This window comes from Dromaius novaehollandiae, chromosome 20 (assembly GCF_036370855.1).
Source record: "Dromaius novaehollandiae isolate bDroNov1 chromosome 20, bDroNov1.hap1, whole genome shotgun sequence".
Lineage (NCBI taxonomy): Eukaryota > Metazoa > Chordata > Aves > Casuariiformes > Dromaiidae > Dromaius > Dromaius novaehollandiae.
In genome coordinates, this window is record NC_088117.1 from 9387517 (window position 1) to 9408197 (window position 20681).

The window sequence follows — 20681 nt, forward strand, 5'->3', positions numbered from 1 at the left end:
AGACCTCAAAAGGCTGGAGAAATGAGAGGAATCTCATGCAGTTCAATAAAGGGAAGTGCAAAGTCCTTCCCCTGGGGAGGAATACCCCATGCACCATTACATGCTGAGGACCAACCTGCTGGAAAACACCTCTGCAGAGAAGGACACCTAGGGGGGCCTGGTGGACAAGCTGGACATGAGCCAGCAACATGCTCTTGCAGCACAGAAGGCCAATGATGTCTTGGGCTACATCAGGAATAGCACTGCCAGCAGGTCAAGGGCGGTGATCCTTCCCTTCTTCTCAGCTCTGGCGAGGCCACATCTGGAGTGCTGTGTTCAGTTCTGGGCTCCACAGTACAAAAGCAGTACAGAGCTACTGGATGAGTCCAGCAAAAGGCTAAGATGACTAAAGGACTGGAACATCTCCCATGGGAGGAAAGGCTGAGAGAGCTGGGATTGTTTAGCCGAGAGAAGAGAAGGCTCAGGGGGTATCTATCTTAATGTGTACAAATATCTGAAGGAAGGGTATAAACAAGGTGGAGCCAGACTCTCTTCAGTGGTGCCCAGTGACAGAATGAGAGGCAATGGGCACAAACTGAAACACGGGGAGTTCCATCTGAACGTAAGAAAAAACTTTTTTTATTGTGAGGGTGGCTGGACACTGGAACAGGTTGCTCAGACAGGTTGCGGAGCCTCCATCCCTGGAGATATTCGAAAGCCATCTGGACATGGTCCTGGGCAACCTGCTCTACGTGACCCCACTTAAGCAGGGCAGTTGGGCTAGTCTCCAGAGGTCCCTTCCAAGCGCAACCATTTTGTGATTCTGTGAAAGCACTGTGGCATAATGTGTGACATTGTACAAAAATCCTTTGCCTGATCTTCCCTTTTTTTGAGCATACAGTAGTCCCAAGTGTATATCATCATCAACCTCCTAAAGAAAATTTTTTAAAAAGTCTGATTTCCGTATTACTTACTCATTCTATGTTCAACTTGCTTATCCAAGCTAAATCCACGTACTTCACAGCTGATCGATTTTTCTGCACCCAGTCGCACTAATCTGATATCACCACAGTTTCCTGTTCATGAAAAATAACATTGTCAAAATCCTTTTAGATTGCTCCAATCACCTCTTCATTTTGGTTTCAGAGAAGAAATATATATATTTTTTAATTATTAATATCAAGCAAAGCTTTTAACCTTTTTTGCTCTTACAGGGACTACAATAATTTATTTGTACTTATACAGATGTAGCTACAGAAAAATTCAGTAATACGATTCTCAAAGATGTTAACTATTACCACCACTAAAGCATAAGTATGCTACCTTGAATTAGTGGAACCAGCTCTCAGACTTCTTCATCTAAAACTTACAAAATTCCTATATTCAAAAACTCTGGAAGACCACCAACAGTAATGCAGCTGGTAAATCAATATGGAGTTAACATCTGGTTACGAAACAGTTCTTTGCAGAGTTCTTTACAGACTCAGTGCACTGTTTAGAACTTCATATTAATCAGAGACAGGAGGAGAAAAAAGTGAATGGCTCTGACACTGGAAAATTTTTAGCACTCCGTTTAATACGATCCATGAAGTCCAATTTAATTCAATACAGAGATAACCCTCTATCCAAACCTTTAAGGGGTACTTAAATAGTGGTGAACAGATATTAACACTAAGGAGAAAGGGTCAATGTCTACATAAACACAATGTGTAGTTTATTTGTAAAGATGAAATATGCTTTTTAGAAAAACAACAGCATGAGGATGCACCAATCACATTCAGCAAGAGAAAACCTTTTGTTTAGAGTAACACATAAGTGTCATACCTAATAAGCTGTTCCAGTTTCTCCTCCAGGATTTATCTATTTAACACAGGAAAAAAAAATTTCAAGTAAACCATACCCAAAGGATCCTGTCTGTTTTGGCATTTTTCCTTAAATTCAACGATGATCTTTTTCATGAGTTCATCAACAGCAGCATTGGATGGTGCACAAACTAGAAAACGGTTTGGCTTGATCTTGGAATTTGGTTTTTGAGTTCTTTTCTCATTCCTAGTGTTCTGTAGATTAATTAACAATAAATCAAAACAGGCTCTTTAGATTGTTTTTATTTGTATTTTAAAAGCTGGACTGTACACTCAATGAAGATTGTTGTACCTGAATGTCTCTTAAGGTACAGTATGCCTTACACTGAGTAACAGACAAGTCAAATGTATGAATGCTACTTTCACAAATTCCCTTCAACAACAATGATGTACCTGATGGATCCCTCAGATGCTAATGTGGAAAAATCAGATGGGATAGGTCAAGTAATGTTCTTTAATATGTCAAAATATGAAGGTATTTTTGAGACGAATGTTTACAATACCTATTCGCATGTTCAGCGGGAAGTTTTCTTGAATTTGCTTTCTAAGCTCTGTAAAATAAGTGTTTTCCAAAATGTACAAGAAATATTATTCCTACAGTTACAGACTATATGATACAGGTTTAAAGAAATTCACCTTAAAGAATTATACCCCTAGTAACACCCCAATTTATTTGAAGATATCATCAATTCCATTGCACTGATTCTCTTGGGAAAACAAACAGCAATACATGATGAATGCATCACATTCACCTACCTCTCTCAAAACACGAGACAGAAGCCCAACAATAGTTTTTGATTTCCCTGTTCCAGGTGGTCCATGTATGAGGCAGATCTTGGGAAGTCCTGGATGCTGTTTTACAATGGCATAAGCAGTATCGATAGCTCTCTTTTGATCTTCATTGTATTCTTTCATATAAGCCTGAAGGGATGATTAAAGTTTCCATGCTCATTTTTACATATTTTCAGACTTCCCCACCCCTCTCCCCAAGACCGAAAAAGCCTTATGCCCACAGAGGTCATAGAAGCTTTTGACTTTAGGTTTGCTCTAGGCACACCCTAGAACAATGAAGACTGTTTACTCTACACACCTTTATTTTGCATTACCTTTTCATTACTATCCCTTATTTCCTGAACAGACCTCTCCATGAAGAAAAAAAAAAGAAAAAAACACACCTGAGAGCTGCTTAAGGTGCACTGTTAATATCTGTGTCAACAGATTAGAAGCACCTGAGCAAAAGTCAGCTTCCTGTCTATCCACTCAATCCACCAACTCTGAAAAGCAGAGTGACTCAGTGCCTTTGAAACTTGTATATTTGCACATAGTCATCTCTCAAACACCAGCACGACCATCACTTTGGCAAAAGTGATGAGATACAAATGCCCACTTGTCATCCCTCACCATCACTTCTCTTCGCCACAGGACTTACAGCACTTTCCGAAGCTACGTGCAAATCTCTGGGACAGAAGTCGTTGTAACTTGGGTTTATAATGGGTTTAGCCAGGGGACTCCTGCTCAGGAGTAGCAGACCTTTGAACGTTCGCTGTGTGGTTACTAGGGAGCCGACCACCACACATTTCACTTGCTTATTTATGAAGCATGACAAATTGCCCTGAGTTTGCACAGAGAGATGACAGACAGGATGCTGCTCATTTTGTCCTATTAAAAGAAAAAAAAAATCACAACATTAAAATTGTTAATTCAAAGAATATTCAAGTCTCTAATTAAAAGATACTCAAACAGTTCAATCAAAGAACCTATCAGAACCACATGCTGCCTCATATTGGAAAGCCAGCAACTAATTCTTGCAAAACACTAAAACGCTGCTCTGTAAAAAGGCTTTGATTAGACTGGTTATGTAATAAAGCCATACTATCACTGTTTTAATCAAGCAGCATTAACCTTGGTACTTGGTAATTCTAGTACTTCACAGACCCAATTCTAGAAGATACTGAACATTTTATTCAGTGAAGTCGTAGAAGCTGACGGCACTCTTTATCTTACAGCAGTGCACTCCTAAAGGTGTATGCACAGCACTTAACTCATCATTAATTTCTACCTTTACACAAAGTATTAACATCTCTGTTACAGGCAGTCTCTAGACAATGCATGAAAAGCAGATCTACAGCTTCAGTTCCTGGCTTTTTAGAAAACTTCTTGTATGGAATGGACAGAGTGGGGAAAAGAGCAATCCATTTCCTCTCAGGTAAGTGATATATTACAAATATTATCAGCCCAGTACAAAGAAGTATTTGATGGTATCAAAAGGAATTGCATTTTTATTTCAGCCTCATTTACTTACTAGCTGAACTGCCAGATGCACGCGAAAATCGTGTCACAAGACCCACGTGCTTCACTAGATGGCTCACCATCTCGCTTTCTTCCCCAAAGGTGTTTTTTCTCTCTTGGACTACCAAAAAGATTAAATCATCCTCCTTTGGATGAAGCTGCCTTGCCAGATCACTTTCTCGAATATGAGCTACCCAAAAAAATGTTTAAGAATTAGAACAATAAAAGGAATACGGGCACAATTACTTTCTGACTAGAGAAATATCATGATTAACATATTTCATACACTTCAGAAATACCTATCTGCTACATTTTAAAGCTATAAAAAGCTACAGGAAAAGAAAACAAACAGTTGTAACTCCATTCCACGTTCTTAAGCCTGAACACAGATCTGTGTAAAAGCAGAGCAAGTCGAGAACTATTTCATTTACCAAAAGAAGTTGAAGCAAAATCCCAGCAGAGTGAGATGGAAAGTATTCCAACCCCAAGCAAGTAACTTCTCGTACTGAAATGCATTTTTACTATAAGCATTCTGTAAAACAGCAGATTCATGATTCTTCCCGTACTCAAAGCAAATAACCCTTGTAGATTTGATGAAGCAGCCACAATATGAAAGGAGGCAAGAAGAAAGAAGCTGAGGCTCTTAACAGTTATGTGGTGATAGTGGACATATGAACAAGAGATAGCATCACCCAGATTTGTACTGCAACACAATACCTCTTCTCCAATTTCAAGACTCAGCATACCACATTTAGAGCATTTAAGAACAGTGGCACCAAAGTGTGTGATATTAGCTGGAAGGTGCTAGGCAATAAGAAAGATTAAATACCTTAGTCACCCAGTAAATCTATGCCTGTATTTTGAAAGCAGAAATAAATAGTAGAGGAAAAATAGGCTGTCATTACCTTCTTAAGGTTTTTTAAAAAAAAACCCCACACAAGAACAGAAAAAAAACCCCCACTTACCTATAAAATCTGCTCTATTCAAGTCAGCACAGAAGTTCTGCAAGTGGAAGTAGTAACTCCTTTCTCTCATTCTCTGGCTTTCTAACCAGTCTTGTGCCAGCTACAAGTTGGAAAGCAGAAGCTAAATAAAGCACTCTGAAGGGTTATTTTTTCAGAAGAGCTTATCATAACCCACAAACAGCAAAAGTGAGTAGGCAGAAATAAATGAAAACTAATGGACAAGACACAGAGAAGTCTTACCCATTTCTTTACACATATGTGTGTGTAAGTATACATAAACATATGTCCATACACACACACACACACACACACACAGAGAACAAGCGCTGTTCCATTTTGAATGCAACTTTCCCACAAAGTTCTTCAAAACAAATGTTTTTTTTTCCCCCTTCCATTTTTGCTTTAAAATACCAGCAATATTCTTTTTACCTTATTTCTACTGGAAAAGCGATGCAATGACAGAACTTAAAAGCATACGGCCTGTAACTGAAGGAATACCGAGTCCTCTCCCAGAAATAAATGATTAAAGATTAGTAGTCTGAAACAACACCTCTTAGATCAACCAGCGCTCTCACATAAATTCTCAGCATAAAACAAAACACTAGCCTCTTTTTACAGAGGCTGTTGTAGAAAGATCTCAACTTCTAAGACGTGAAGATTTTCTGTTTTAGGCTTTATATGCCATGAAGAAAGAAGAATGGTCATTTTCCTCCTTCTGCAAGTTATTGAGGATGTGCAACAGAAAAGCTTCACTGAAGGATAACACTAACACAGTCCCCAATCTTAAACATATTATCCGTCTAGACTATTTGCCCCAAATCATTCTTCTATTGAGATAGGTAGAACTAATCAAGATTTTTTTCTAAAAATTAAGAACAGAACATTTTCAGGAGTTAAACAGAGAACATAAAGCAATTTTTAAACTCTTTGTAAAATTGACTAGCATTAAAGGAAAGCAAACCAAAAGGCAGATAAGTACTTACTGTTTCGAAGGCATTTAGCATCATCAAGGGGAAAAACGTATTAAAATAGTCATTGTATCCCAGAAATTTGACAGGAACAGAGGCTACTACAGATTGCAGGAGACTATCCGGAGGTCCATACTGGCTGCAGTTTGCAAACATTTCGTAAGTCCACTTTAGGACTTCTTTAACAAAAATACTATGATCACGCTGCTGAGCCCCAAGAAAGGAAGAATAATATTCTTCTCTGACAGGTCTTCTGGAAATATTTGAAGCATTGTCGATCTGTGTATTTTGCGGCCGGAGAACGTTACTGGAAGCACAGGGCTGAGGAATATTACTGAAACTTGGGGTCCTGCACATTTGATTTTCTGCTGGCACAGCCTTTGCATTTGGTGGTCTGAACACCACAGGTTTCACTACATTTACTTTGCTTTTGGAAGACGGTGGTAGTTTTTTAACATCTTCAAGATCCTTGGTGAAGGCTGCATTCCGTGAAGAACTTACTGAGCAGAAAATTTTGGTAGTGGAAGGCTTTCTTGTTTTAGAAGGTGGCAAAGGTTTGGCAAACAAATGATCTGTTTCTGAATTGGTAGTTGAATGCTTACTACAGTACTCACCTATTTTTTCCATTTTTTCCACACAGTCTTTGTGCTTACATTTCACAATACTCAAGGGTCTGTTCTGCTGAAGGTTTTCAGCAGCATCTATTTCCATTTCCACTGGTTTACTAGGTATAGTAATTTCTCCACCATCTGCCTCTTGGGAACATAATTCCATATCCACAGGATCTAACTGAGTTAAAAATAAATCGTCATCATCACTGTTTTCATTTGATTTACACCCATTTTCTTTCAAAACCGTCTTCTCAGACTGGACAACACAACCTCTTTCTGAAGGTTTATCTTTATCATCTTCAGCAGCTACAGGGGAAAAGAGATCTGAATCCATAGGTACGGGAGGAACCATCATATTGTTTTCTTCCATTTTTCTGTTCGAGTCTGAAAACCCAGGTATTTCAGAGATATGTGTAGTTTGCATACCCTCCTCTTCCACAGAGACATCTCTGATTTGTTTTTTCTCACTGGCTGAGGGACAAAAGGTCTGCTCCATTTTTCTTCCCCCTTGGTTTTCAACAGCTCCTTCAACAGATGTCAAGCCAAAACTTTTAGGCTTTTGTTTCACAAAATTTGCATCCCCTTTGCTAACCTTTTTGCTTCTGTCAGAACTTCCTGCAAGATTTTTCCCTCTGACACTTCGTTTGGGCCTTGTCTGCCTCAAAAACTGAAGATCTTGGCAGGCTAGCATTTTTTTATTATTTTTTATTGACAAAGTCTGAGGAGAAATTAATTTAGTCCTCTGTTTCTGTGCAGTTCCAACTTTCCCAGCAGCTTTACCATAGCTACGCAGTTGAGCCAGACTCTCTAAAGAGCGCTGAGACAATTCAAATGCTTTGCGGGGTGCCTTCTTCAGACCAAGTTTTTCTGCAGTTGATGTTGGTGCAGGACACTGCCGAACTTTCTTTGGAGGAACCACAGCAGGTGTTGACCTGCCAGGTTGAGAGTTTTTTGAGGTACTTTGAGATAGTTTTTTATTTTGTGCAGTTTTAAGAAGAGTTCTTTTAGGACTTCTTTGAATAGTTCTTACCACCTTAGGTTTTGCTGAATTATTCCGCGGGCTCATACTATTTTTCTTAATAGCCAACTTTGAAGCTAATGACATGTTAGATGTAGATGCTTTGGGTTCAGTCAATTCTGTGTTCGGGATGAAGTCTTTAGCAACAGCACTTTTGTCTGCAGAATTCTCCAGTTGATCTTTTTTGTTTCCCTTACTAATTGATTCTTGTAAGGTTGAACTAGATGCTACTTCTTTATCACCAGCTTCCTTCTGATGAGAGACATTATCCATCTGCTTTTCTATCACGCTTGCTTCTCTTTCAGTGGTATCATCACTCATGTAATCTGTATCATAACCCCATTCGTTTGTGCAATCCTTCAGTATGCTATCCGAGTCACTGCTATCAACTGATGTTGAAACACAGTCTTGTTTATATTCTTGAGTTTTTTCCATACTGTACATCTGAGTATCTTGCCAAACCGAAAAGACCTCATCTTGTGTTTCAAACTCAAAGTACTGAGACCCACATTCTTCGTGCGACAAGGGAGAGCTAGGTGTCTTCGATTCCTTTTTGATCTCACTATCAGAAATGCAGCTGGATGTTAAATGCTGTCTTTCTGGACACTCATCTTCATTTGTTTCTGTTGTTTGTTCCTCAAGAGGCGGGCTTTTTTCTTCATCAGAAGAGTCTGAAATGATAATGACTTGATTGTCAAGGCAATCTGCATCACAGGGCGACTTGTCACTCTGGACATTGCTGGATGATCTTACAGCACCTTTCACTTTCCTTTTAATGTCACATATATTATGATATACTGAGCTTTCTTGGCTTGAATCAATGGAAAAATTGACACTTTTGGCATATGCAGCTAAAGATAATTTACTGAGGTCTCTATCAACCTCGGAGTCTGTTAAATTGCTGCCTCCAGAAGCCATCCTCACAAAATCCTCACCACTTTTCCCCATTGAATTGTCTTCTTTCTTGAAATACTTTGAAAATTCTAACAAGCTGTCACTTGATTCGCACTTCATTGAGAGTGGACTGATCCGAAAAGCAGTGTTGGCTACATCCCCCTTATCTTCAGAGCTAGAAGGAACATGACCATTTGCTGAAGTTTTATCTACACGGAATGTCTTCAAAATTTGACCTTTACAGTCATCTTTAATTTGGTTGCCTACATTAGGCTGTTCCTGGTCTGAAGGTTGCATGTTAAGGTCCTTCTTAAACAGAGGCTTCAACAATGAACTTGATCTTTCTTCACTGGGTCCTTTTTTCACTAAATTGTTGCTAATCCCTGAAAACAAAACATGGTCATCTTCATTTTGTTGCAAATTAGGTTCATTTTTAGAGGAGCGAGAGCAATCTAGCAGTGTCTCTTTTGACTCCTGTTTAATGGAGGCCAACCTGTATTGAAAAGTATTGTTTATGCTTTTCTCCTGCTTGTTTTCAAAGCTCCTTGAAGCCTGAGAACTAACAGAGATTTCATTTTCACACACAGTATTCAATCCTTGGTGCCTGTTGCAATCTTTGCTTGTACATGCCCCATCAGTGCACAGCTGAGGTTGGTTTGCTTCTGCTTTTGAAGCACTTACTGCCATACAACTGTTTTGCAAGTTGGGTGGCTTCACTAGGTGCGACAGTTTTGAGGTCCAGTCAGTTCTCAGCACCTTCTGTTTCAGATTCATGAATCTATTTGCATCTATTTTAAATTTTGAGGAAGAATTAGGAGACAGGTTGCTTTCGTTCTCATCTGAGCCACGAACATGTTCTGGAGAGTCAATGCAAGTCTGAGCAACCAGACACTTTGGTGTTATGGGCTCTGTTTCACATTTATCTTCTAACTCTCCACCTCTTTTAAAATCAGAACACTGAAAATTTGGATTAAAGAACCAGTTATCCTTATCACAGTTCCCTGACACAAGATAATTGTCTGTATTTTTCTGATCTTCCCCACATATTTTTCTTGTCAAAGAGTTCTGTGGGCAATTATATTCCTGAGCTGCCTTTTCATCAGGTTCCTTTTTAACATACACACCCACAAGATGCGTTTCAGTGAAAGACAGTGCAGTTTTAGATGCATCTCTGCATTCCTCTTCCCAGGCATCATTTCTTCTAGGGAAAAGGTTCTCCTGACAACCTCCATCTCTGACTCCCTTTGATATAAAAGAAAAAGGCGAACAAAGGTCATCTCTGCCGTGTAGAGTCGTTTTACATTCATCACCATGCATCCTCTTTTCTTGCTTTACAGAAAGGGTGGGCAAAGTTGTAGAGTTGGCATTGTTTTCTGCAGGCACAGAGGTATTCATTGCTCTGCCCTTTATACTTCTTATAACTTGCTTTAAACACATTTGTAATTCCTGGGTTTCCTGGAGGCTCAGCTGCCAACCTAAGGACAGGTTTCCACGCAGAAGGAGATTGAGTTTGTCTAGGTACTGCTTGCAAAGAGCATGCTGCCCAATTTGATAACCTTCCCTAAGAAGGCTGCGTATCAACTGCACACAAGCATGTTGCACAGAGTTAGAAGCCTGTGAAGATAATGCTGATGAACCTCTTGGATAGTTTCCAGATGCTTTTTCAGCGCACCGCGTAAATGCTATGGCTGGGAGCTTAGCACACCTCACCACTGCTTCCACCCATTCCTGTGAGCTAACCCATAGCAAATGCAGGCATTTTTTATTTCTGTGTAGTTCAATAATCGACACTAAGATCAGGACAAAAAATTCAGAGACTTTGTCACACTGCTGGATTTTTTCATTAAGAATACCCCTGATTTCTGAGCAGAGGTAGTGAATGACCTCTACTATATATGCCACACCCAAGTCCTTGAGGTCCATAAGTGACTGAACAAAAGGGATGAACCACAGAAACGTGCTGTGATGGACACGCATATCTCTGCCAATATCAGACTGAAGCACGTTAGCCAGCGTTTGCATATCTTCATACATGTTGGGGCAATAGTCTGGACAAATGGCAGTTTTCCATCCAGTATCCTGAAAAATAAATTCACCATACATCATCCTTTTTATTCACATCTGCACAGTTTGATCTGTCCGTGTTTTCCAGCCATAAATGTTACTTTATCTCAAACATATGACAACGATCAAACTCCAGCACACATAAGAGGAACTTATTTGCTAAAGAGGAGCCTACGAAACAAAAAAGTTGAGTAGTGTTTCCTTTAAAAGTTATTTTAAAACCTTCCAGAAATACTGCTATGCTGACATAATTCAGCCTCAGATATTCAAATATGCTACATCAAAAACATTTACAAGACATTATTTTATAAATACAGTGTCCCAACATTAAGAGCACAACATGCTCACAAATGTTCCTTCTATTTTAAAACAATAAATGGCACTACAAGCTGCAACTATTCTGAAGCAGGCTCTAACATTTAAAAGTACATCCTTTTGTAATTCATTACTCCATACTCAATAAATTAGTTTAAAATATTAACAAACAAAGAGTAAGATACAAGAAATCAATCAACAACTGGACTTTTTAAAAAAAGAGACTGAATTCAAAGTTCTTTGAGGCATGAACCTTTGTTTCAATTTTGCTACCAATTCTGGTGCTTTAATACTGTACCTGCCAAATTCATAAAAACATTCTTCTTCCCTCTGGCAGTCTGAAAGCACCATGTATACAACATTTAAACGTTTAAATAGTAACAAGACTATACTTGCTGCTGTTTAAAGCATACAATAGTTAAATACACCACTTAACATTTCTTATTTACAGCATTTAAAATGTTACTTGTAGAAACAGAATAGCTTCCTTTCCATATTTTACATATGATTTAACTTAACAGTTTCATTTGATGATCACTTCAAAAAGCAAGGAAGATATTTTTAAATACCTTTTGGGGCTTCTCTGTATTGTAATCATATACAATCTGACTGCAAGTAACCATTTCATCATCATAGTCTGACTCTGGTTCAGATTTGGTCCTAAAATAAGAAATATAAATCATTATAAATTCCACACAAATTACCAAACAGTAAGAAAGCCGACTGGCAAAGAGACAGATTTCATTTTTCAAACACTGACCACGTGAGTATTAGAAGTTGTCAGTAATAAAGCACATCTAGGAAAACATATACATAAAATTGTGCGAGCCTGTTCTACCCTCCTCGTAAAACAAGGCAGGGGAAGCAGGGACTGCTTCAGGAAAAAAAAGTTTACCACTATGTCATGGGTTTGACAGATTAAATAGAACAAATGCTTAGAAGTCCAGCTTCTTTGAATTTTTTGTGTGTAAATGCAGCTGAATCACAGCTATATACTCATACTATGTTATGCAATTGTTCATACAAAACACTCAAATAACTTGTTTAACTGAATGAAGTCTCCTTTAATGTTTTCCTCCGCTGTTTTAACCTTAAGTTCAGACAGGTCTTATCAATTTTAACAATGTGGTTTATCATCTGCTTCCCCTTGCACACATACACTTTTTTACACATCACTCGACAAAGACTGTGGAGCTAACCAGTCTACACTTTCTAGTTTTGTCCCATGACTAAAGTAAAGAGGCAATTTTGACTTAAAAAGACACATTTTTAAAGTTATTAGTAATTTCTTTATATATACACACAGTTTAATACTAAACAATTAATATATTTTGAATCACTTTTGAGTAACAATATTTCACAGGAGAACACTTAAGTTATATGGCCATCCAGGTGCCATTTTCCACCAACACTTTTTAAAAACAGATGTAGTTTTCAAAAAAAACCAACAACAAACAAATAAAAACACACACACACACACACACAGATGTTTTCCAAAATAGGAGGTTCCTGAAGTCTTAAGGCCTTAATTCTGCTATGAATCCTTAAAAGGACAGCATGTCAAAAGATGGAGTTCAAGTTTACATAACAGACTTCTGTTCACACAAGTTATTTGTAGAATTCCTTGCACTTTAACTGATTGCTTCTGCACTGAACAAGTGTTTTATCTAATTCATTTCCTGCTCAATACAGAACATCTAACTTTGTCACTCAGAAGCAATTCAAAAGTATAATTCAATCTTAAGATAAAACATAATGAACACAAAGCCTTGCAGAAAGAGTATCTGATGCCTGCTATGTGTTTCGAAATATTTTATTTTGGAAGTTCACTATGTTACACCAGCCATTAAAGGACAGTTCAGGGATTCTTGCTTTACTACCTTCTCTGGAAGCAATACATTCAGAAACAGAATGAAACTTTTAAAGACTCTGCAGTAGCTTCTAGGAAATCTAATCTTAAGAAATATTTCAGACTTAACACAAGCTGAAAGCAAACCCAAGCCAGCCGATAACCATAATTACAGTAAAATCTAAAACTATGGCATCCCATTGAAAACTTGGCAATTCCCATAATATTATCAGGAGACTTGGATATGGCATCCTTGATTAAGATTCAGTGCAAGTTGGTTATAGCACTAGTAAAAAATTAAACAATTAGCACCTTCCTGATTCAGAAAAAAAATTCCTGAAAAGCATAAAAGATGTCAGGTAGTCAAAGTTAGCCATTTTTTAAATAATTTCACAATTTTAGAGGACTTCATCATTTCATTGATTGAAGCTAGCAACCTTTGATTTTTCTTGCCACCATTTTCCTCTACCCACACAAATTAAGGAAACACTGACAAAGAAAACAAGATAAGAGCTACTACACTACTAGATATCAAAATCTTAAAACTGTTCCAATCTTTTTAAAAGATACAACTGACCTCTTAAAGCTACTGCGTATATTTTTTATTTCATTGTTGTAGCTCACACTGTTGATAATGGTTTGAAAGGCTTGGACAGGATCAATAAGTTGACCCCATACTTTAGATCCCAGTTGATCCAAAATAACCATGAAACAATGCAGCGCTGGCCAGAAGGGGTCGGTAGAATCATCTGAAACATAACAGTAATATTGGGGAGAGTTGAAATGCAAAAGTCCTGTACATTCTTAGAGTAAACTGAAGTTGACATAAATAGGTTTTCATTGATTTTTTTAATAGAGGTAAGTATTTTATTAAGTTGCAACTATGTTTTTAATCCAGAGGAAAAAACCTATGTGTACAGACACTGCTGCTTATACAGTCTGCAACCAACAGGAACCTGGATAACTATCCTTAACATTTCCCAAGTCTGTGAAACTTGCTCTTCCACACTTATTTTTTTGTGGTGGTACTCTCCTAAGAGGTAGGTATAAGTAACACTAATAAGTGAGTTTATTCCTCAAATGTAAGACAAAAAGAAGAGTTTTCCTCCGCACGGGTTCTTCCTTCCTCATGGAAGATAAGGACATGTCATATCCTCAGCAAACATGCTAAGCTTATAAAGATCTCGTCATTTCCTTTAAGAGGCAGCATGCATGCCCTGGTCTCGAGTTCACGTGCCATTCCAAGGCTGTGCTATCGTATACAGGCTACAAGGATGGCCCAAGAGCTACTAATCAGTCTGCATTCCCAACTATAAAAGGGGTTGCCTAAAACTCAGCTACCTACATGGTCTGGGCTTGCAGCAAAGCTCTTGAAGAATCATTATCTTCTGCCTGTAAACTACCCTCAGAACTTCTTTGACACTTCAGAACTTCTTTGGCACTTCAAGGTACCTCATGCACATCTTGCGGTTCTAGGCACTAGTAAGGATTCTGGCATGCAACTCTAAGGTTGATCTTCCTTTCATTACTATCATTAATTATTTCATAGTTAAAAGGACCTACATCTCAAAGAGATAATAAAAAATAATCCAAATGATCACAGTTTGAAATGAGACATACATATAAAAATATTATAATCTCCAAGTTCCTGAAGAAGCTGTTAAAAACCCACAAGTTTTCCAATTTCCACTTTCATGATATATCAGAAATATGGATGAAATAGAAAGGAAGAAGGGGGAAGAGGAAAAGGATGGAAGAGTCAAATTTCAAATTCAAAGCAAAATCAAGGGAGTCAAAACAAGGAGTTTCTCTGTTCTGGGACTCCAAATTCAAATCTGATGCTACAGTGAAAAGTACATTCCCATACCACCTAAATATTAAGTGAAAGTGATCTGGTAGAAGTTGTAAATTTGTCCTCAGAACTTTCTAACCCAGCCTTATGTAAAGAGCCACCATCTTTTCTCCAGTGAGGAGTTTGTTCAAACCTCATTTTTCAGTATTTGTCAGCAGTGTTCAAATGTTATGACACATTGGTCATCTTTCAAGACAAATAAGCCTTACAGTTAAAATTCCATCATCTCAGCATTTCAATGCTACAAACTTACTAAACTAAACAAGAAAGTTCTTTAGAAAATGATATCAAATTCAAACAAAATCATAAAGATGAAAATTAGACTATGAAATGTCAAAATCTCAGCAGTAAAAATTAGTTACCATCTGCTTCTTTCTCCATGGTATGAAGTATAGACTGCATGAAATCATTCTGTTTGTCTGGACCCAGCAACAAGGAATCCATAGCCTGTTCTTCCAGCACTGTTAGCAGCATACAAATACCTACACACACACACAAAAAAGCAACCTGCCCTTATATTTGCAAAAGTTTGTTCAGTTTAAGCTTCATCAAATCAAGAATCACTTTTCAAATACCACCACCAGTAAACCACCTGACCAAAGAGATCAGCAGCAGAGAAATATGAAACTAATTAAATTACTACCTCCCTTCTGCTGTGTGCAATGCTCAGGTTTTTCATTTGACATGCCCAAAAATAAACAGCACCTACTCTAAATAGCAAAGCTTCCACTTGGCAAGAAGCACTCATGAGATGAGAAAGATCACAGGTACAAGTTAATTTCTGATCATAAATACTCACCTAACCAATAGTTCTTGTAGTTGGTAGTATCATATAAATGAGATGGCAGAAGGATGAGTTTACCCTTTTCAATCATTGAAGAACTATAAATATCTGGACTGTCAAAAAGCCCCAACTCAATAACTTTAAACAAGCATGTCAGCACTTCCTGTAAGTCATAGTAATCATCCCTGTCAACCTTCCCTAAGTTCCTTGCTGTTAGGATGGCCCATCGACGAATCTACAGATTAAAACAAAAAACTTGATATCAAATAGCAGTAAAAAGAGCAAAAAAGTCAATGCTGTATGATTAGGAATCATTGCTGAATCAAATGGGATAAAGTATATTTTGTACTGAAGTAAGGTCTCATAATTACAATAAGGGCTACTCTTTTTCCAAATAGAGTAAGCCAGTTTCTTAAGTCAATCTACTATAAGATGTGAGTAACAAAGAAGAGCCTAAAACTTAGGGAAATATATACAAACGAAGCTCCTTAGGATTCATGTGAGAAAGAGGCACCATTTGGCTTTGTACTTCTTTATATCATTTAAACTTTACTGACTAACCTGTATTATCTAGATATCTGTATATTATAACAACAAACATAAGCTGCACTGTTGGCAGGAGGACACTGACTATTTCTTGCCAAGGTGGAATCATTCCCTGATCCACCAAGAGAATTTCAGAATATTGTCTAGTATTTAATACACCACCATTAAATCTTTTACCATTTCTTAAGACAGCTTAAAATTCTGTACTATATACTGGCATTCCAGTGAGCCAGTCTTAGAAACGCTATAGCCATGGTCTGCCCACCAGCCACAGCAAGTGTAACCAAATTGTCCAAGCTGCATAAAATGAGGTGGAAGAAAAACAGCAATAACTCACCCTCTCCCTATGGGGTAAATAAACATGTGACATGAGTTGTAACAGCTCGATACTCCTTCAAGAGTTACACATCCAAATTCACTTTACACAGATAAATACACCACATGGAGACCTCTTTAGGATCACGCAAGAAAAGCATTCAGTCTCACTTCAGCATTAACACAACACATGAACCCACCATGTTCCAAGAGGCCCTCCCAGTTTTAGCGTGGTATATGTTCTGTGTTCTCTGTATTATCACCATTTTTCAGTACTCTCCCCTATTATTGATATCAGCTTCACTTTTAGAATACCTTAGGTATATATGTAGTGTTAAGGAACAGCCTCCTTTTGCAGGATAATATATCATCTTCAAAACAGTACAGAAAAGTTGGCTCTCAGCCACATCAGTACCATTTTTAGAACCTCACGTCTTTTTTGTAACCTCTTAATTCTCTTTAACCAGGATAAAATAAAGATGCTCAGATCACAACTGAAGATGTTACTAACACTTTCAACCCAAGACATATTCAGTATTTCAAAATTCCTCATTTTGTCACTTTTAAGAGACTAGATTCAAAACAAGACCTGCCTCTGATATCTACACTAGTATGAATACTACCAAAACCAGTTGGCACATCTAAAGATCACATGCGATGGAGCTGTCCTCTTTGCATTTTCAAATGAGCATGGACCTTGGACTGTTCAATATTAAAATATCCCCCATGGAGTCAGACACAGGCCAAAATATTCTGCGGTCTTGAGTTGTCCCACCATAGAATACATAAGTCCACTTAAACATAACAATGCTTCCTGATAACTACAAAACCATGTGACACTTAACTGCAGTGAATTTTAAAGTGAGTATGCTGCTTAGCATGTATCTTCTTTCAGCTAACTACACTATTCTCACTGCAAACATTTAAAGTGGAGATAATCCCAAATCCATCCTTTGTAATTTGCACGGTTCTGAGTATTACTAAAAGATAAAAGCTTCTAGGGATGGGAAAAAAAAAAAAGGAGAAGGGGATTAACATGCAAGACTACAAATTCTGGCCCACTTGAGAAGAACTCAGTTTGGGAGTATAGGGCTTTACTTTACAGTTGAGTTGAACATCTCTAACTTCTGCTGACTAAATGCAATTCTAAAGCAATGGCAAAAGAGTCCTCTCTCTTTCAGGGAGAGTAACTCCTTTCCTACAGAAATCTAGAAAAAAAAAAAAAGACAGAAAAATCAACCCTTTTAAGTTTTGCATGTTGCCACCATTTTTCATGTTCTAATCACTAAAATTAAGAATCTGATGTTATTTAAAAACTAAGTTTTAGTGGAATTTCTTTTGATAGGTGAAATTATTTTTTAACTAAAAGGATTTTGGTCCTGCGTACAGTATGCAACTCGAACTGAGAAAGCTTAGGAAAAGCTCAGAAGGAGTAAAGATATTTCAAGGCTTAGTGCTTCTGCAATACTTCGGTTCAAGAAAAGCCAAAGAAAGAAAGAAAGAGGCAAAACTTAAAGCCTTACCATAGAGTTTGGACTACAGAGAGTCTGCCAACTTAACACACTTTCTCATCCAGTGATTTTTACAAAAGCTAGCTGCTTTTGCAGAACACCATGCAGAACACCAGCTTTTTATCATGCATGGCATTCCTAGACAAATTCAAGATACCTCCATTCTATCCCACTGCTAATTGAGGTGGTGTAATTTTACCAAGTATTTATACAAAGTAGTTCCATTACAGACATTTGAACTTAAAAACAACAGTCTATCTTACCTACAGTGGAAAAAACACAAGACTGCATCAAATTCTTAGAACACGTCACTCAATAAAAGGCAGTAAGGTTTCCAATTACAGAAAGTGTAACTTACCACTTCATTGGGGTGTACCAAGAAGAGATAAATTCCTGGATATTTCTCAAAGACCTGAAAGGAGTTGTGACCTCGTTCCATTCTGCAAAGCACTTCTACACAAAGCTCACCTAAAAGAATGGACGCAATACAGTAAGGACTAACTTGTATACTCACAAAACAAAAATAAGTTAACTTATTTAGTGCCAAAGAAAAACACTGGTACTTTAGTATGGCAACTAATTGTTATTTTTGCTTCCTGCAGTAGAAACAATACCATGTCCTTCCAACTATGTACAACAAAATACTTACTGACTTTCTCATGCAGCAGCAGATAGGGGTATTTCAGTATTTCTAGGAGGGGCACTCGCAAGTTATTCTCAAAATCTGGGCCTACATAACCAGACAGCTGTGTCTCCCCATTCTCATCCACTATAAACAATTCATCATCCTCTCCAACTTCTTCTTTCATGGATTTCTCAATGTGGGCAATGAGGCGGGAAGTTTCCAGCTCCCACAGGGCCTATTCAGTGTGAAAAAACATAGCTAATCAACATACACTTGCGAAGGCAGAGATCAAGAACATTCATTATTGTAGGCAGAAACCCTGATTAGACCTTCAAAACTTGCTATTTAATCTTGGAAAGTATTTTTCCGCCAGCACGATGAGAAACTTTAAAGGTTTTACATGGAATTCAGACTGTACAAATCACAAAACTTTCACTTCAGAGCTAAGATTGCAAAATGATCAAAAACAACAAAAAAAAGTCAGCAACAACTTCAACTGGACGCATTCTCGTAACTTTGTTAAATATTCATAAATAGCTTCAGTAATTATTTCAGGCTACAGATTAATCACGGAACTTTGTCCTATTACATAAGAAAGTGGGTGATCAGTCATGTTTAGGAGTATGGAATTAATTATTTTAAAAGTTAAAAACTCACTTTCTCACATGTTTTGCAACATTTTAGTGGAAGAGTGAGGACGTAGAATAGGCAAACAGACTAATGGACCTGCTGAATATCTGGACAGGACTCTTCTCACATAGTATTAGTCATTTATGGTAATTGCTCCAAACCTCAATTAGAAATCTAGGTTATTTCCTACAGCCAACGTCAATTGACTTCAGTTATTTCCAGCCTATACTCAGATGGGATGAATTGCCCTCCAAGGCATCTATTCCTCTCTGTAGACTTCAGAGAAGTCTGAGTAGTTTAAAGAGCAACCTTTTATACATCAGTAGTAAGGTTAATCAGCTATGAGTATTCATTTATGTACATATATACATACATACATACACACACACATGAAGATGAGCTTTCCAAAATATCAAATTAGATGCTAATAAGCAGAGAACTGTAATAGGCTTATAGTAAGATAAAGGTTTCAAAACAATTCTGATTGTGCAGTAAAAACAATCTCACAGGCCTGCAGGATCAGAGCTCTGAAATTCAAGTATAATAGAAAACTGAGAATAAAAAACGAAAGCAAACAAAAAGGGGGAAAAGCACAAAACAGAACAGAAGGCAAAACAAGGAAGAAAATACATTAAGAAATACAGCAGTTAGTTTGTTTGGGGCTGTTCTTTTTTTAGAGCCAAAACCATCACAGCATGAACAAAATTCAAGCTTTAGTGTCTGGTTAGCAACTTCCTACTACTGTTTTAGTTTTCCCTCATTTGAATATATACAAAACAAAAGGGACTTCTTGTTTTATGCTAGGCTCTATGTAACCCAATATACCCACATACAGTTAAAAAGCAACATACTCTATTGCCAAAAACCAGTAAAACTCAGCCCCCAAACAAAAATCCCTTCTTCACTGAAGCGGGACCACAGAGGTCCCCTCTGAAGTTTTGAAAGGATGTTCCTACTCAGTAAAGGGCAAGAGACATCGCTGAATTACCTCATGCAAGCTTGGCAACTTCTCCCTCGCCCTGTGGTACTCAACCACGCACTCCAGGCAGTAACAGAGATCATCGTTGGATCCTTCAAGATCTTCCTGGGACAGCCTTTTAGAAGCATAGTTCTTCAGGAACTCAGTGGTATCAGAACCACTAGGCGTACACCATCGACATGTGCTCATTCTTCAGAGGGAGAGAAGAGGGAATAACACAACTCCTAAGACTAGAAGTGGCAAAAGCTATTTCCTTTCAGCCACAATAGTACCTAATTCTCAACTACGCATGGATTTCTGTAACTCATTAGCGACAGGTGCACGTATGTTCTTGGTTGTTCTTAAATCACATAGATGCATGCAATTAAACAGAGAAATTTAATTAAAGCATCTACATAAAAATTACAGAAAAATAACCACTGAATTAGGAATATTAAAGTCTTGAAAAGAAGTCACATCCATTATACAGTCTGCAAGTTACCAGTGTATGAAAACCCACTTCACCTACCAAAAAATCCCTTGTCCGCACTCAAGTACACCTTCAACAACTACAGCATTAAGGTTTTTATTTTTAAGTAGCTTTTTGGTGGTATTTGCGAAATCAAGGTCTAATAAGTACAAAACT

General features: G+C 37.8%; 1 protein-coding gene across 2 annotated transcripts in view; it reads right to left on the minus strand.

Moving 5' to 3' along the window:
• The window catches only part of SETX (senataxin), a 35491-nt gene that overhangs the window by 13497 nt on the left and 1313 nt on the right, over positions 1-20681 (minus strand). For both annotated transcript variants that reach the window (XM_026101802.2, XM_064523778.1), the window contains exons 3-16: positions 20066-20246; positions 18472-18682; positions 18181-18290; positions 15466-15685; positions 15029-15148; positions 13392-13563; positions 11535-11625; positions 6079-10665; positions 5096-5195; positions 4144-4320; positions 3271-3500; positions 2598-2762; positions 1880-2036; positions 954-1055 (exon numbers count right to left, since the gene is read on the minus strand). In XM_026101802.2, coding sequence (XP_025957587.2) covers positions 954-1055; positions 1880-2036; positions 2598-2762; positions 3271-3500; positions 4144-4320; positions 5096-5195; positions 6079-10665; positions 11535-11625; positions 13392-13563; positions 15029-15148; positions 15466-15685; positions 18181-18290; positions 18472-18682; positions 20066-20245 — 6622 coding nt within the window. In that variant the 5' untranslated portion in view covers position 20246. The remainder of the gene's footprint in view (positions 1-953; positions 1056-1879; positions 2037-2597; positions 2763-3270; positions 3501-4143; positions 4321-5095; positions 5196-6078; positions 10666-11534; positions 11626-13391; positions 13564-15028; positions 15149-15465; positions 15686-18180; positions 18291-18471; positions 18683-20065; positions 20247-20681) is intronic.